The sequence below is a fragment of the Carcharhinus amblyrhynchos genome, chromosome 11, assembly GCF_965287045.1.
Source record: "Carcharhinus amblyrhynchos chromosome 11, sCarAmb.v2.hapA, whole genome shotgun sequence".
Classification (NCBI taxonomy): Eukaryota; Metazoa; Chordata; class Chondrichthyes; order Carcharhiniformes; family Carcharhinidae; genus Carcharhinus; species Carcharhinus amblyrhynchos.
Window position 1 is genome coordinate 15,296,222 of NC_137334.1, and position 18,941 is coordinate 15,315,162.

Here is an 18,941-nt window from a genome sequence, read left to right on the forward strand (position 1 = left end):
CCTTGATGACGGATTCTAACATTTTACCTACAACAGACGTTAAACTAACAGGCCTATAATTCCCCGCCTTTTGCCTGGCAAAAGGTAACCCTAAGGATGTTGATAATGGGGGATTCAGTGATGGTAATGCCAAGAGTGTCTCTTATTGATGATGGTCATTGCTCTTTATATGTGATGTCCTATTCAATCCAGGAAGCTGTCCCACCTGATACATTTTTCACTCAGTTCAGCTCCCCTGCACTGGATAACAACCAGCACATTCTAAAGGCAACTGGTCAGATTGGAACTTTACCTTTTGTTTTAAAAGAGCTGCCACAAACGTAGCTGCCCATACAAAATATGCCGCTTACATCCTGCACTGATCTCTGTCTCTGGTTACAGATAGTCACAGGGCCAGTGAATACGGTGATGAAAGGGAAAACCAAAGTATGGGCTCTATCAGCATCACAATCCATTCTGGTGCAGTTTGGTACCAGGCAAGTCGATAGCCTGGCAAAAGACACTGCTCACTGGCAGCCCTCTCACCCCAATGCAAGTTCAAACTTAAAACTTCAAACACCAAAGACCTGAGCATAAAATACAGGTTCACCCTCTCAGTGCACTGCTGAGAGACTGTTACACTGGATGAAAAGTAAAACTGAGGCCCTGTATGCCCTCCTCAGATGGATAAAAGATCATTTGAAAAAGAGCTGGCCTTGTGGCAGTGGTTAGCACTGATTCGGTTCCCGGCTTGGGTCACTGTGTGGAGTTTGCATGTTCTCCCCATGTCTACATGGGTTTCCTCCAGGTGTTCTGGTTTCCTTCCACAGTACAAAAATGTGTGGGCTGGGTGGATTGGCCGTGCTAAATTGATCCTAGTGTCAGGGATCAAGAGAGTAAATATGTGTGGTTGTGGGAACAGGGCCTGGGTGGGATTGTGGTTGGTGCAGACTTGATGGGCCGAATGGCCTCCTATTGCACTGTAGTGATTCTATGATGCTCTCTCTGGAGAATATTCAGCCCTTAACCAACATGTCAAACCAGATTCCTCTTCTTAGGCAGTTCCTCCAAGTCAAGACTGACTAGCTTCCACAGCAAAAATGTGTTCTTAGCTAACTGACGAATTCAATGCGCTACCTATAATCTCTATACAGGAGGGGCAAACAGTGGCTGAGTGAGACGGGTGCCCAGGGTTGCCATGCATTCCTTTCACCACTGATGTTTGGCTTCAGCTTGTTCTCAGTAATGAAACTAGCAACACTCAGCTCCTTCCCAGATGCTTTTGCTCCACTTTGTACAGTCTTGATGTGCTGGTTAGGTGCACTGGCCACGCTAACTTCTCCTTCAGTGTACGCGAACAGGCACCAGAGTGTGGCAACTAGAGGATTTCCACAGTAACTTCATTTTTGTGACCCTAATAAAATAAATGTTAAAGTCTTAAACTTTATAAACTTGGGCCAGGGATTCCCAGAAGGACTGGGGGGAATGGTGTCTGAAACAGAGGAAGTGGCCTTAGGGTCCTGCAGCTGACAGTGTTGAAGGCTTTTGTTAGTTAAAAGGCAGCAGATTATCTAGTCAAAACCACAACGCTGTTTCTGAGATCTTGCTGGGTTCAAATTGGCTGTCATCTAGTTTAGGCCTATACGGTCTGGAATTTAGAAGAGGGGTCATCAAATTGAGGTATACAAGATAATAAAACGTATGGATAAATTAGATGTGGGGCGGATGATTCCTCTTGTGGGACACTCCAGGACGAGAGGTCATAATCTTAGGATAAGGGGCAGCAAATTTAAAACATAGTTGAGGAGAAACTACTTCTCCCGAAGGGTTGTGAATCTGTGAAATTCGCTCCCCCGGTGGATGCCGGGAGAGTGAGTAAATTTATGGAGGAGTTAGACAGATTTTTAATTGGTAATGGGTTGAAGGGTTATGGGGAGAAGACAGGAAAATGGGGATGAGGAGCATATCAACCATGGTCAAATGGTTGAATTCTGTTCCTTTCTCTGATGAACTTATGAGTTTTCCCTATCCTACCACAGGGATAACAATCAAAAGCATCTCACTAGTTATAAAGTGCCTGAGGACATCCTGAGGTTGTGAAGATCTCAAAAGAAATACAAATCTGTCCTTTTTTTTGTAACGGATTTCTTCGAATGCAGAGGTGGTGGGCAAAATCAGTCAGTCTTCCACTTCTGACTATCATCCAGTGACGGGGAAAAATCAGGTTTGCCAATGTGTCCATCCATACTGGAATAAGACTGAGATACTGCCTGGGCTCACTATTGAGAAACAGCCTCTCAATGGGAGTTAGAGGAGAGCTGTCCACGTGGCAAGGAGAAAGGGGGGGGTAAGAGAGTTGCCCGAAAATTCTTTTCAGAGAGACTAGATTGCAGTGGCAGATAACAGTTTAGCTATCAGTTGGATTAGTTCATTTATTAGTGTCACAAGTAGGCTTACATTAACACTGCAATGAAGTTACTGTGAAAATCCCCTCATCGCCGCACTTCGGCTCCTGTTTGGGTATAGTGAGGGAGAATTTAGCATGGCCAATGCACCTAACTAGTACATCTTTCGGATTGTGGGAGGAACTACCCGGAGGAAACACACGCAGACATGGGGAGAATGTGCAGACTCCGCACAGTGATCCAAGCCAGTAATTGAACCTGGGTCCCTGGTGCTGTGAGGCATTAATGCTAACCACTGTGCCACCATGCCGCCCCAATTATTGCCATGCCTACAGTTTGGAATAGGAATAAATCTGTCTGCTTGCTAATGAGAGCTGCTCCGAGCAAGGAACCCACAGCACCTGAGAGAGAAAGATGAATCCTGCAAGCACCTCCTTTTTATCACTGTGATTACACTGAACAGCCAGAGCACTAATTACATTTGCACATCAATGAATTGCCTCTTGTGTACTGGGTTCCGCTTGTCATTGGCGTTACTATGATAACTTGTAATCAAATTATTAGCTAGCAATACACAGTAGTTATGTTATTTTATATTAAGAGGCACGTTATTAAATGCTGGGGCTACAGCTGGTTCAGGTTGCAGGCATGAAATTTGTGGTAGAAGCTTGCAATCTGCAAACAAATTTGGCTACGGCAATGCAAAGGGCTATGAAACCTACTTGCTGTGCTTCTCTCCTGCTCTTTACGTATGCAAAACTCCTCTGTCTGTGACCTACAGTCATAGAGATATGCAGCGTGGAAACAGGCCCTTCAGTCCAACTTGTCCCTGCCGACCACAGCTCCTGGTTTGGCTCATATCCCTCTAAATCTTTCTCATCCATGTACCTGTCCAGATGTCTTCTAAATGTTGTAAATTGTACCTGCCTCTACCACCTCCTCTGGCAGCTCATTCCATATACGCATCACCCTCTGTGTGAAAAAGTTGCCCCTCGAGTCCCTCTTAAGTCCTTCCCCTCTCACCTTCAACCTATACCCTCTAGTTTTGGACTTCCCTACCCTGGGGAAAAGATCTTGGTTATTCACTTTATCTATGTCTCTCAATTTTATAAACCTCTATCATCCTACACTCCAGGGAAAAAAGTCCCAGCTTCTCCTTATAACTCAAACATTCCAATCCCAGTAACATCCGAGTAAATCTTTTTTTGCCCGCTTTTCCAGTTTAATAACATCCTTCCTATAGCAGGGTGACCAGAATTGTGCTCAGTACCCATCCCACACCAAGTGCTGTTCTGCCATCATTCTGCACCTTCCCTGATCTACACCAAACGGGCAATGCATCAAATTTGAAATTCTCACCCTCATCTACCTCCATAACCACTTCCCTCTTTCCAAGCACCACCCCAGCCCTATAAACCCACACAGCGCTCTTGTAATCTTCCAGTTCTGGCCTCTAGCATATTAGATGTAGCTCAGTCGGTAGCACTCTCAGCTTCCAGTCACAAGGTTGGAGGTTCAAGACTCCCAGTCCCAGGACTGGAGCTCAAAAAAAATCTAGGCTGACACTCCAGTGCAGTGCTGAGGGACTGCTGTACTGTTGGAGGTGCTGTTTTTTCTCGAATGAGACAGTAAACTGAGGCTCTTTTGGCATGATTGAGAGAACAGCAGGGAGTTACCCGAGGATTTTGGTCACTATGTATCCCTCAATCAACATCACAAAAACAGATTATCTGGCCGTTATCATTTTGCTGCTCTTTCTGGATGCAAATTGGCTGCCACGTTTCCTGCAAAAGAAGCGTGACTACACACAAGTACTGAATTGGTTGTAAAGCACTTTGAGACATCAGGTAGTCGGGAAAAGCGCTATGTAAGTGCAGGCCTTTCTTTATATTCCTGATTTGCATCACTCCACCACTCAAAGCTGTGCGTTCAGCCGCCTAGGCCCTAAATTTTGACATTCCCTCGTTGCATTTCTCTGTCTTTTAGACGTTGTTTAACACCTTACTGTTTAACACCTTACCTCCTTCATCAAGTGCTTTGGAATGTCCAGAGGGTGTGAAAGATTCAGTATAAATGCAAGCTCTTTGTCTCTTTCCAAGTTCAGTGGTTAGCACTGCTGCCTCACAGCACCAGGGACCCGTTCGATTCCAGCCTTGGGTCAGTGTCTGTGTGGGGTTTGCACATTCTCCCCGTTCTCTGTGTGGGTTTCCTCCGTAAAAAGTCTGACAACACCAGGTTTTAGTCCAACCGATTTATTTGATAATACTCACTGTGGTTTCCTCCCACAGTCCGAAAGACCAGTCATAAGGCAGGATTGACCCTTAGTGTCCAAAGATGTGTGGGTTAGAGGGATTGGCCTTGCTAAATTAATGTCAGGGAGACAGGGAGACTAGCAGGGTAAATACATGGGGCTACAAGAATAGGTCCTGGGTGGGATTGTTGTCAGTGCAGGCTTGATGAGCTGAATTGCCTCCTTCTGTACTGTAGGGATTCTATGATTTTAAATGTTCACAGGGCCACCCAAGCCAGATAAAGGAGAAAACTCCCCAGCTCAATTTGTGGTCTGTGCAGTTAGCTGAAGAAAAGGCAGCAAACAAACTGTGCAGCTGTCCTCAGTGCTGCTGGGCTCAGGAACAAGGTGGGAATAAACAGCCGTCTGGGTCACGTTTCTGTTTCTGATCACACACTGGCGGCCCCTGCCATCAGGGGCAGAATTAAATAGACAGCAGTGTCGCGGTTTGCCTTGTCCCCCCTCATGGCCGACTGGCCTGCGGGCTGTCCAGAAGGCTGTCACCTGGGCAAGGTGCCATGGGTACAGTTGCGAGGCGTGGGACCACATCCCAGCAGGAACCACACCCTTCAGGATGTGAAAAGGGGAAATCCTGGCTGGACAGAAGTGGGGAGGGCATGGAAGGGGGAGAGAAGAGGAGATTGGGTGAGGTGAGGTGAGGTGGGGAAGGGGGGGGATGCAGATTTAAGTATTAAGAGTGAATTGCAGGCCTGCCTCTTGGTCCTTAAATCAAAACAGTCTGACACAGCTTTCCAACCATCTGGCTTTATCTCCGTACCCACCCCTGTCAATCAACACAAGTTGTAAAGCAGGGCCCGCTGCACCTACAAGTATGGTTGAGCAATGGTGCAGTACAAAGTCTTCCATTATCACCACAATTAGTCACCCTCCTGGCAATTAAGTAGATGATTGACTGGCAGGTATGTTTGGAACCAAATTAACATGACAACCGTTGTTAAGTGCATGCAGTTCCAAAGCACTTGACTGTAACAATTGATTGCGAGGTCCCATTTCTTCAGCCCAGCCCACCAGATAACGTTAAGACCTTTGACTAGGTCTGGCTTGGGAGGACCGGGAGAGGTGGAGGTGGGGGTTGGTGCTCTCAAGGGATTTCAGTGCCGTTAAAGCTCTACGAATTTCAAATCGGTCATGTGATATCCTCGGACTCTACCTCTGAAAAGCACAGGCTGATAAATGACACAATGAGTGAAACAGGCTGAGAGAGAAGCGACATAACCACAATAGAAACACACTTCTGTGGTGAATCTTAGATGTGAATGTAAGGGGGAAATGTGTTAGACACCACACACTCTATAATTGTGGATACGCGCACTGTTCCAGAAGATTCTGAATTCACGTCTCACTCCAGAGACATAAACTTGAACAGAAATTCGAGTGCTGTGCAAAAGGAGAGCTGCACTGTTGGGGAGCTTTTCTGTTCACTCAGATGGACCTTAAAGATCCCATAATAAAGGACCCTACACGCTCCAGGCATACTCTCTTCCACCACCTTCCGTCGGGAAAAAGTCTGAGGTCACGTACCGGCCAATGTTGTTAAGTGCAACGGGGGCAGGTGGTTAGCACTGCTACCTCACACTGCCAGGTTTGATTCCCGGCTTGGGTCACTGTCTGTATGCAGTTTGCACGTCCTCCCCACGTCTGTGTGGGTTTCCTCCGGGTGCTCCGGTTTCCACCCACAGTACAAAGATGAGTGGGTTAGGTGGATTGGCTATGCTAAATTGCCCCTTGGTGTTAGGTGGACTAGCTAGGGTAAATGCATGGGAGTTATGGGGATAAGGCCTAGGTGGGATTGTGATCAGTGAAGGCTTGATGGGCCGAATGGCCTCCTTCTGCACTGTGATGGTTTTATGATTATATGATTCAAGAACAGCCCTGCTGCCGTCAGACTTTTGAATGAATCTACCATATATTAAGTTGAGCTTTCTCTACACCCTAGCTATGACTGTAACACAATATTCTGCACCCTTTCCTTTCCTTCTCCCCTATGTACTCTATGAACGGTATGCTTTGTTTGCATAGTGCGCAAGAAACAATACTTTTTACTGTATTCCAATATATGTGACAGTAATAAATCAAATCCTGGTAGCACCATCTGAAGAATAGCAAAGCTGTTCTCCCCTATGCCCTGGCCAATGTTTATCTCTCAACCCACATCAGTAAAAGATACAATTTAGTCATTTATCAATGTGCTTGTGGAATCTTGCTGTGCAGTATTTTCTACATTACAACACTGCACATACATTTCTAATGTATGTCACTGGTTGTAAAGGTGTTGAGACATCCTGTATTTGCAAAAGGTGCTATATAAATGCCAAAGTCTTTCTTTTTATTGGCCTCAGCTGACAAATAGATTGAAACCTGACAAATGAAACCTTTTCAGAGTGGCGTCATTAAAGCTACCAGGTTTCTGCATTTCCTAACCACTGTTATCAGTTCAAGGGGCTTCATTGTGTGAGCTAACCACAAGCTAAAATCAAGACCAACGTTGATAACCTTACACTATAATCATGTAATACAGTGCATCCAGCTGGCCTACAGAGACACCACCTAACATCATTGCACATATGCTTCCGGCAGCAGCTGTGTGATAGAATAGGTCAAAACATTAGTGCTACAGTCTTCACCTCACTACCTCGTACGTATTTTTACTACCTCGAGACGCAATGTTCTTCTGAACAATCTCCAACCTTCACGTCTTCGTAAAGTTCAGCTCATAAGAAACTTAATTAGCTGTATTATAACTCATGCTTTGTCCAGTTTTCTCATTATCTTTTCCCAAAGGTAGGGGAGTCTAAGATAGGTTTAAGGTGAGAGGGGAGAGGTACAAAAGGGTCCAGAGGGGCAATTTTTTCACACAAAAGGTGGTGAGTGTCTGGAACAAGCTGCCAGAGACAGTAGCAGAGGTGGGTACAATTCTGTCTTTTAAAAACCATTTAGACAGTTACACTTGTAAGATGGTACAGAAGGATATGGGCCAAATGCGGGCAATTGGTACTAGCTTTGGGGTTTAAAACAAAGGGTGGCATGGACAAGTTGGGTCGAAGGGCCTGTTTCTACGCTGTAAACCTCTATGACTCCATCACCGTGCTAGCTGACTGACATTGACTCCTAATCCAACCAAATGTCAATTTTTAAAATTCACACTCTTGTGCCCTAAACGTTGGGGATGGCACAGTGACTGGCACTGCTGCCACTTCAGCATCAGGTACCCAGGTTTGATTAAGTCGCCTGAGAGTTAAGCCAGTGTTGACACGATATTGAGATACTGCATTAAGTATGCAGATGAGTTATGTATAAACACGAAACCAGTCCAAAATCAACTATTCAAGGATTTGGAAATGCTTGTAATTTTACATTTAAGAACAGATCTTAGGCCTCAGGGGCAGCATCGCCTCACAGCGCCAGGAGTCTGGGTTCAATTCCCAGCTTGGGTTACTGTCTGTGCGGAGTTTGCACATTCTCCCCATGTCTGCCTGGGTTTTCTCCAGGTGCTCCAGTTTTTCCCCCACAGTCCTAAAGACTTGCTGGTTAAGTTTTAGGTTTAATGATTAGTATCACAAGTCAGCTTACATTAACACTGCAATGAAGATACTGCGAAAACCCCCTAGTTGCCACACTCCGGTGCGTGTTTGGGTACACGAGGGAGAATTTAGCATGGCCAATACACCTTAACCAGCACGTCTTTCAGTCTGTGGTTAGATGAATTGGCCATGATAAATTCTCCCACCCGGGCAGGCGCCAGAGTGCGGCGACTAGGGGATTTTCACAGTAACTTCATTGCAGTGTTAATGTAAGCCTACTTATGATACTGATGAACGAACTTAAAAATACAGTAAATGTTAGTCTAACCAGTGGTGCTCACATCTGGTGACTGAATTATACACTCACTCAACGCAAGCTTCATTCCAAAACTGGGAGTTGGTTTAGGGAGCGTACCTTCTGCGCAAATCTTCAGCCACAGACGCTCTGCAGCTGAACAGGTAAGCTCGCAGTGATTTCAGCTGCTGACGCAGGCGGAGGACATTTGCCAGCGCTTCCACGTGCTCGTACAAATGTGGATTATCCTGCTGCACGTCAATAAGTGGCTCTTCAGAAACATACTCCAGGAATTCTTTCGCTTGCTTTGAAACCTGCAGAGGACAAAACATTTGAAAGCAGTAATGTACCAGTGGAATGGACACAGTCAGGTAGTGGTTAGGTTAATTTAGATATCAAGAGCTCAAATCATGGCAATGCAACTCGAAACTTTGAATTCAGTTTATAATATGTGTAGTTGTAAAGGCCCAACGCGTTCACAAATGTCTCGTTAGGAAAGGAAACGAACCGTCCTTCTCCAAACTAGGCCCCTTGGAGGGAGGGGTGTGTGTGTGGGGCACGGTGGTTACCACAGCGCCAGGGACTCAGATTCAATTCCCAACTTTGCTCACTGTTTGTGTGGAGTCTGTTTGTTCTCCTTTGTCTGTGAGAGTTTCCTCTGGGTGCTCTGGTTTCCTCCCACAGTCCGAAAGACGTGCTGGTTAGATGCATTGGCCATGATAAATTTTCCCTCAGTGTATCCGAACAGGCGCTACAGTGTGGCGACTAGGGGATTTTCACAGTAATCGCATTGCAGTGTTAATGTAAGCCGACTTGTGACATTAATAAATAAGCTTAAACAACTTAAACTTAGGCCTTTATGTGATTCGAAGCTGTACCAATGTGGTTCACTCTTTAACTGCTCTCCACAGTGCCTGGGCAAACCAATCAGTTGTATCAAACTACTTCACACTCTCAGGACAATAAACAAAAAGCAATAAATGCCAGTCTTGCCGATAACACCCAGAGGCCGAAAATGATTTTTTAAAAAATAGGATAGTAGAGGTAAAAGTTTTCAGTCAAAATAAAGCACTTCAGTCTGTGCTCCCAGGTGGGAGAAAGATTCCAACGCTTTCTCTTGAAGAAAGAGGTGAGGCCTCCCTTGTGTTCCAGCTAATATTAACCTCTCACCCACATGACTAATAAAAAAAGGTCATTATCACATTGCTGGATGTGGAATCTGATAAGCAGCATTTTATTCCTCAATCAGAACAGCTAAAAAACAGAATCCAGTTATTGCTTTTAATGGGACCGTATTATGTTACAACAGGGTGGCACAGTGGTTAGCACTGCTGTCTCACAGCACCAGGGGCCCAGGTTCAACACCGGCCTATGGTCACTATCTATGTGAAGTCTGCATGCACTCCCCGTGTCTGCGTGGGTTTTCTCTGGGTGCTCCAGTTTCCTCCCACAGTCCAAAGGTGTGTGGATTAGGTTGATTGGCCATGCTAAGTTGGCCCTTAGTGTCAGGGAGATTAGCAGGGAAAATACTTGGGGTTACAGGGAGAGCATTTGGGTGGGATTGTTGTCGGTGCAGACGGACTGAATGGCTTCATTCTGCACTGTAGGGATTCTATGATATGTGGGTTAGATGGATTGGCCGTGTTAAATTGCCCCTTAGTGTCATGGGATTAGCAGGGAAACTAAGTGGGGTTACAGGGAAAGAGTCTGGGTGGGATTGTGGTCAGTGCAGACTCGATGGGCCAAATGACCTCCTTCTGTACTGTAGGGATTCTATGAACAGAGGCTAGTCTGTAGAAAGTGCTTTTGGGGGAGGGGAATCTTTTTCTCTTCACAAGCAGATTTTATTTTGAGATCCAACTCCCCTGGATGCCTGAACAGGACAGATATTCTCATACTCACTTTGCATTCTCCTTTAGTTTACGGATGTAAAGAATACATACGTTAAAAAGACTGCAGCCACTTGTAAAGATTAGGAGAGCTGCCAATGGAAATAAAAGTTCCAGTCCACTTTCACGGAGAGTACAGCATAGAATAGCGTAAAGGTTGAAGGTGCTGATTTTGATCTCGTTTATTACCTCATGACAATGTTCAAGCAATATTCTCTTTAGACAGTCTTTACAGCACTTCTGATAATTCGATGAGTTTAAGAGGAACGTGCAGGTGAGCCACACAGACTGGGACAAAGGAATGGAAATTAGTCTTGTTGCTTCCAGGGAGGCAAAAGACAAAATTAGGAAAGGTTTTCACTCTCAACTGCTACCAACAATGACAGCTTTCATTTGTTTACAACCTTCAACATAGTAAAGCAAAATACTTCACGGGAGTGGTATCTGACAATAACTATACCGTGTCAGATTCGTTCAGGTAATGAACAGCAGGTTTTAAGGAGAGGTTCATGGGACAAAATTTTAATTTATTTTGTTAGTGTCACAAGTTAACACCACAATTAAGTTACCATGAAAATCCCCTAGTCGACACAATCTGATGCCTGTTCGGATACACTGAGGGAGAATTTAGCATGGCCAATGCAGTTAATCAGCACGACTTTCAGACTGTGGGAGGAAACCGCAGTACCAAAAGGAAACCCATCTAGACATGGGGAAAATGTGCAGACAATGACCCAAGCCAGAAATTGAACCCGGGTCAATGGCTCTGAGAAGCAGCAGAGCTAATCACAGTGCCAGCCCTCTTGCAGCTACGTGTGTTAAAACTCCAGGATGTAGAACATAGAACATTACAGTTCAGTACAGGCCCTTCAGCCCTCGATGTTGCACCAACCTGTGAAACCAATGTAATGCCCATCTAACCCACACTATTGCAATATCATCCATATATTTATCCAACAACCATTTAAATGCCCTTAATGTTAGCGAATCCACTACTGTTGCAGGCAGGGCATTCCACTCTTACTACTCTCTGAGCAAAGAACCTACCTCTTGACATGTGTTCTATATCGATCACCCCTCAATTTGAAGTTATGTCCCCTTGTGCTAGTCATCTCCACCCAAGGAAAAAGGCTCTCACTGTCCACCCTATCTAACCCCCTAATCACTTTATATGCCTCTATTAAGTCACCTCTTAACCTCCTTCTCTCTAACTAAAACAGCCTCAAGTTCCTCAGCCTTTCTTCATAAGACCTTCCCACCATACCAGGCAACATCCTGGGAAATCTCCTCTGCACCCTTTCCAATGCTTCCACATCCTTCCTATAGTGCAGCAACCAGAACTGGACGCAATACTCCAAGTGCAGCTGCAACATGATCTCATGGCTCCTAGACTCAATCCCTCTACCAATAAAAGCTAACACACCATACGCCTTCTTAACAATCCTATCAACCTGGGTACCAACTCTCGTTAGAGAGAAGGTTATGAGGTGACTCCCCGTGTCTGGATGGGTTTCCTCTGGGTACTCTGGTTTCCTTCCACAGTCTGAAAGTCATGCTGATTACCTGCACTGGCCGTGCAAAATTCTCCCTCGGTGTATCCGACCAGGTGTTGGATTGTGTCGACTAGGGGATTTTCTTCATTGAGCACATGGACACCGAGATCTCTTTGCTCAACCACACTAGCAAATAACTTACCATTAGCACAGTACTCTGTATTCATGTTACTCCTTCCAAATCACCTCACACTTTTTCGCATTAAACTCCATTTGTCATCTCTCAGCCCAGCTCTGCAGCTTATCTATGTCTCACTGTAACCTGCAACATCCTTCCACACTGTCCACAACTCCAACTTTAGTGTCATCCGCAAATTTACTACCCCATCCTTCTATGCCCTTATCCAGGTCATCTATAAAAATGACAAACAACAGTGGCCCCAAATATAGGCCACTGGCTCCAGGGGTTTTTGTTGGATCACCTATAAAAACAAGAGAGGCACTGGGAAGCGTACAGAAAAATAAGACCAGCCACAAAAATATATGCCTGTTCCCTCATGAATTGACAAAGTTGGCAGCTTTCTCACTATAGCATGCCTCAGTCACATTCCCTCAGATGCCTGCTGACCTGCACTGGCTTCTAGTCCAGCAACACTTCCATTTTCAAATTCTAATGGTGACAATGCTGTATCTTTAAGGAATGTATTTTAATCATGTTTCTGTGCTGAATGTGTTTACTAGTCCCTTTTATCAGCGCCATTTTGTCTGGATCCAAAAGCACTGTATTGTTACTGCAGCAACATAATTGATCTTAATTGATGCAATATTTGTCTTGATCTGAATTAATGTAAGGTTTTGTAGTTTTGTGTTTTCCCTTGGGATATTGCAGAGTGGGGCTTGATTAGGTTGACTGACAGGTAAGGTCATGTGACTGCATACAGCTAGTTTTACACAAAGAACTCAAATTCAGTCTGTTTTGTGGGAGAAGAAGTGCCTCTCCCTTCCCCTCTTTGAAGACTAAAGACTGGAATCTGCCAAGAAATAATCCTTTTCTCTAAGATTCTACTTTTTGCGGGTGAGTGAATTAGAAGACAGGTATCTATCTGGATCACTTCCAGAAATGTCAAAGGCTGAAAATTTAGTACCCACGTAAAAAGCTTTCCATGCTAACTGGCTCTAAAGAAGAGATCTATGTCTATGTGTGGGACTACTGCTAAATTGAAACAGATAGCTCACAGTTAAGAATCATACTTTGTCATAATTAAGTATTTTAATTGGTAAAAGTTATGCCGATCTGTTCTGTTATATTCTGTGTTCTTAAATAAAGTTTGTTTAAGTAAAAGCTTCCCAGTGGGTCACTTGAATCATACCTGGAGTGAAATACCTTATGCTCGCCATCATGCCAACAACAAATGTAAATGCTGGGGTTTAGACTAACTTTATAAAATACATTGGAGTTTCTGATCTGGTCCCTAATACCATCCTTTATCCTTATTTCCAAACCCCAGCATGACTTCTCTGCAGCAACCCTCAGCCCTACAACCCACCCAATTGTCTGTGCTCCACCAACACTAGCCTCTTGTGTATCCCACAACATCCAACATTTCACAAGCGGCAGCCGTACTTTCAGCTGCTTTGGTGCTAAGCTGCGGAACTCCCTCCCGAAACCTCTCTGCACCTTTAAGATGCTTCTCCAAACCTGTCACTTTACCCAAACCTTTGTTTGCTTGGGTGGAATATCTCCTTGTGTGGCTTGATGTTGGGTTTTTGGCCGATATCACAACTATGGGCCACCTCAGCATGTTTTACACTTTTAAAGGCGCTATACAAATGCAAGTTGCAGCTGCTGCTTGCAAGCAGTTGTAGAGGAGTAACACACCTTGTGCTTCGCAGTGTCCCAGTTGTGAACCAGTCGAGCAGGGATCAGAAACACATCGTCCACATGACATGTTTGGCAATAGTACCAGCCACTATAGGCACACACCTTTGCACTCCCATAGGACAGTCCCACCGGTCGCTGACATCCTATTAAAAAAATATAAAATTCTTGGAATTGTAAAGGCAAGAATGAAAGGCAGAGAACACAATATACAACGCGTGCACTCCCATAAACAGCACTGAGATAACAAGCAAATAATCTATTCCAGTAGTGCTGATTGCGGGCTACACAAGACCTGGGGGAAAACTCGCCAGTGTTTATCCAAAATAATGCTACGGATTGTTTTATGTCAGGGCTGAAATTTAACGTCTCATTCAAAACAAAGCTTGTCTGACACTCAAAACTACAGTGAAGCACCAGTCTAGATTTTGCGCTCAGTTCCCTGGAGTGGGATCTGAACACACTCAACACTCTGACTCATGGCGAGAGTGCAGTCCATTTGGCCTTGGGTGACCACAAATTAAATATCATTGTTGACTATTCAAAGAACTAACTCCAGGAAACTACAAAGGATTGTGAATGTAGCCCAATCCGTCACGCGAACCAGTCTCCCATCCATTGACTCCATCTACACTTCCCACTGCCTCAGAAAAGCAAGCAGCATAATCAAGGACTCCATGCACCTTGGACATACTCTCATTCGTTGGGAAAAGATACAAAAGTCTGAGATCACGTACCAACTAAGAACAGCTTCCTCCCTGCTGCTGTCAGACTTTTGAATGGACCTGTCATATATTAAGCTAATCTTTCTCTACACCCTAGCTGTGACTATAACACTACACTCTGCACCCCCTCCTTTCTTTCTCCCCGTGTACTCTATGAACAGTATGCTTTGTCTGTGTAGCGTGCAAGAAACAATACTTTTCACTGCATCTCAATACACATGACAAATAATCAAATGAAAATGGGTGCACATATTCTAAATATAGGGGAGTAAGTTACCCAACATGATTTTACAAATAAAAAGCAGATATAATGCAATTTTAAGGAAATTACAGCGACAGTTTCACCCAGTGCTCTGTGAATGTAACATATGAAAGGAGATTTGCATCTTATTACTCCAGATTTACTGATACATATTCTGGCATTTCCACTTGTTTTGTAAATGGAGCAGATGTTGCTGCTGGAGGTTGAGGGAGGGGTGGACGCGAGGATATTTGGAATGGATCTCTTGCTATTATGGGTTGCCATCATCTACATCTAGCAAAAAGTGCAACATTCAGTCTATTGTGCCTCAAGTAAGTGTTCCCCAAGTTGGAACGGTGCTTTTCACTGATTCCTGCAATGATCGGTCTGAGTGCCATTACCAAAAAGCACCAGATTGGGAATAGTTTTTGTGTTGTCCATGAATGTCCATTTGGAACTGGATTTGCACTGTCCATTCTCAGTTAATAGACAGGTTCAGTAGTCCTTGCTATCTGGATCCCAAATATGAAAGGCCAACCTGCCATCGGATATCCCCATCAACCATTACCACAGTAACATCTCACTAACTAGCAGTTCACCTCCTTCACCAGCCCAATTCCAATCATTACCATTCCAATAACAGTGCCCAACAAAAGCCAGCAGCAGCCGTCTTCATGTGGAATAGAAGTGAAGTGAACACAGTGAGTGCAGCAGAGCTCTACATAGTCGCTGTGAAGATAGTTTTGTGAAAGGCTGCACTAGCAGAGAAGATTCCAAAGAAACAATCACATCACTGGAGAGCTTCCCTGTTCCAAAATAAATAAAGTGCAGTGGGACCCTCAATGTTAACCGCAGGTCTCACCTTGGCCACAAGTGAACACATGTCTCATATAGATTAGAATCATAGAATCTCTATAGTACAGGAGGAGGTAATTCGGCCCATCGAGTCTGCACCGACCACAATCCCACCCAGGCCCTATTCCTGTAACCCCACACATTTAACCTCTAATCCTACTGGCACTAGGGTCAATTTAGCAAGATCATTCAACCTAACCATCTTTGGACAGTGGAAGTCCAGAAAGAACACAGCCCAAGGCTGCCCCATGGCTTAATCCAATTGTGTGCAGATATGACACCTTCACATTTGCACATTTCCACATTCAGAGTTGGGAAATCTGCATTGATTTTTCTCCTTGTCCTCACCAGCACTGAGACAGAAATTGAGAGCAATCGCCCAAGGCTCAGCGATCAATTCCCTGCTTTAAGTAACATAAACTTAAAAACACGTGGCCGTTTCACACATCTGGGCTACAGATGAATGAACAGGGAAGTGTCCTTATCAAAGATTACCTTGCAAATCACTGTTTCCACTTCCGTCATCTGTCGACGAGAATGGAAATGTTTCACTGCATGCATGAGCACCCGCGCAAAGGAGCTACAATTGATCTCTGAACACTCCATCGTCGGGAAGCATTAACTCTGTTTCTTGTTCCACAGACGCTGCCTGACCTGCTGAGTATTTTGCACCATTTTCCTGGTTTTAATTTCAGTGCTGTTTAGCTTACGGGAAAGAAAGGGTTCCTGTTCCCCTCTAAGCTGTTGCCAGTGACCCTGGGCTGGAGGTTAGAGGGCAAGGCTGGGCTCTGGATGAGTGTGGCTCCAACAACACTTGAAGTTCAGGAGTGCACACAATTACTACTACACTGTGGCAACAGTGTGCACCCTATACAAGACGCACTGCAGCAACTTACCAGGAGGACTTGTGGCGCAGTGGAAACGTGTAGTGGTAACATTCCTACCACTGGACCAGAAACTCCGGGCTTGAATCCAACGCCAGGAGTGTTGACCATAGCAAGAGTGTTCAGTGCGGTGCAATGGGCTGATAATTAGCTCAGAAATGCTTCCACCGCTTCTCCCACTATTCCCCAAAGAATAAAATAACAGTATGGATGTGAAGATATGCGAGAGAGAGAGAGAACAACTTACCACTTAAATAGTACCTTCCAAACCTGCTACCTCCTCTACAACTCAAACAAGGGAAAGCAGATGCATGTTCTCCTCCAAGGCGCGTATCATTCTGATTAGGAACTGTACTGCCCTTGCTTGACTGTCTCTGGGTCAAAATCCTGGAACTCCCTCTCTGACAGCAGCTGTATCCACATGGACTATAGCTGCTCAAGAGGGTAGCTCACTACCACCTTCTGAAGGGCAATTCAGAGTGATTATTGATGGCTAGCCTTGTTAGTGACACCCACCCCACCCAAGAACGAACCTTTAAAAAGTTGCATTGCCTCCTGTGGAGAACAGCACAGTAACATTCCCCATTAAGGCTTGGATGTGAATACAGGTCCTCTAGGTGAGACAACATAAGTCACTTGGGTGTGTGTGGAATTATACCCAAACATGAGGTGACCGATTTCAGGAGGAAAAGGAAGAAACACTGATGTCAGTGAGCACAATGGTGTGGGAACGTATCCACAACATTTCAGCTTTTGGGCTATGACAGATGACCCCAGGGCCATTCTCTCTTTGTCACAGTGTCTCTCCTTAGCTCTTCAGTGCTTTGTGCTACAGCCAGGTAGAAAGCACCTGAGTGGAATACCTGTGTGACGTGCAAACAGCATCACCAGCCCAAGTCGTAAGGGATGACTGCACGTCCAAAAAACAAGCCACCCCGCCTCTTTGGCTGACTCAACTTTGCCAGTGCAAAGAAAATAAGCAAAGCAAAAACATACATTGTCCGTTGTCACAGCAACGACAGAATAATAGAAATAAAACTGGGCCCCCAATACAGAGAGTAATCAAGCGCTACTGAAAGTAGATGCTAGAGATACTGTTTCACTGTTTAACAGACAAAGGCTTCAAGGTGGTGCTGAGGTAGCTGCTTGCAGCTGTGATAGCAACTGGCAGGTCGGAACAGACGAGCTTCAGCTCCCTACCCAATTGTTACCCTGGGCTAGGTAGGGAAACGAAAATAAAACAAACCATGCAGCCACTTCCCACCATTTTTGGCTGCTACCCAGGGTCCTCTTGCCGGTCAGTGGACGAGGACAGGGCAGAGCTGATTTTGTGGAAAGGTCAACAATGCCAAGCAATGTTGTTTGGGTGGAGGTGGAGGAAGAAGGGTAACTTATAGGCCACTGGAGGGCAGAGGTGCAAACTGGCACATAATGCAGTTTCTCACATGGGGATTTCTCCTGCTCTGAAAGCCCATCACATAGAATCATAGAATCCCTACAGTGCAGAAGGAGGCCATTCGGCCCATCTTGTCTCCACTGACAACAATCCCACTCAAGCCCAATCCCTGTAACCCCACATAATTTCCCCCCTAATCCCCCGACACTAGGATCAATTTAGCGCGGCCAATCAGCCTAATCCACACATCTTTGGACTTTGGGAGGAAACCGGAGCACCTGGAGGAAAACCACGCAGACATGTGGAGAATGTGCAGACTTCACACAGTGACCCAAGTCTGGAATTAAACCTGGGTCCCTGGCGCTGTGAGGCAGCAGTGCTAACCCAGTTTAGTAAGCTTCTTGTGCTAGGTTTGGTCTACAGATTTCATAGAAGCATGCAAAGGAGACCACTGGGTCCTTGATGCCTGTCCCAGCTTTGAAAGAGGTATCCAATTATACTATTCTCCTGTTCATGTCCCATAACACTGTGTAAATGATTGTAATTAAAGTCAATTGAAGTTGCAGTAGCACGCTTGAGAATTGCAACTTCATGTGAGACAACTTCAGGGGAGGCAATGACTGAGTGAGATTATCGCTAGACTATTAATCCAGAAACTCAGTGGACATTCTGGGGACCTTGGTTTGGATCCCGCCATGGCAGATGGTGGAAGGTGAATTCAATAAAAAATATTTGGAATTAAGAATCTGCTGATAATGATGAAACCATTGTCAGAAAAACTCATATGGTTCACCAATGTCCTTTACAGAAGGAAATCTGCTGCCCTTACCTGGTCTGGCCTACATGTGACTCCAGAGGCATAGCAATATGGTTGACTCTCAACTGCCCTCTGAATTGGCTTAGCAATGATGTGGAGATGCTGGCATTGGACTGGGGTAAGCACAGTAAGAAGACTCACAACACCAGGGTAAAGTCCGACAGGTTCATTTGGTAGCACAAGCTTTCAGAGTGTCGCTCCTTCTTCAGGTGAGTTCTTGGCCTAGCAAGCCACTCAGTTTCAAGGGCTAC

At 45.1% G+C, this 18,941-nt stretch overlaps 1 protein-coding gene across 2 annotated transcripts in view; it reads right to left on the reverse strand.

Moving 5' to 3' along the window:
* plekhm3 (pleckstrin homology domain containing, family M, member 3) overlaps positions 1-18,941 on the reverse strand; it is a 110,380-nt gene that overhangs the window by 40,845 nt on the left and 50,594 nt on the right. For both annotated transcript variants that reach the window (XM_080198600.1, XM_080198601.1), the window contains exons 4-5: positions 13,773-13,918; positions 8,632-8,825 (exon numbers count right to left, since the gene is read on the reverse strand). In XM_080198600.1, the coding sequence (XP_080054726.1) occupies positions 8,632-8,825; positions 13,773-13,918 (340 nt within the window). The remainder of the gene's footprint in view (positions 1-8,631; positions 8,826-13,772; positions 13,919-18,941) is intronic.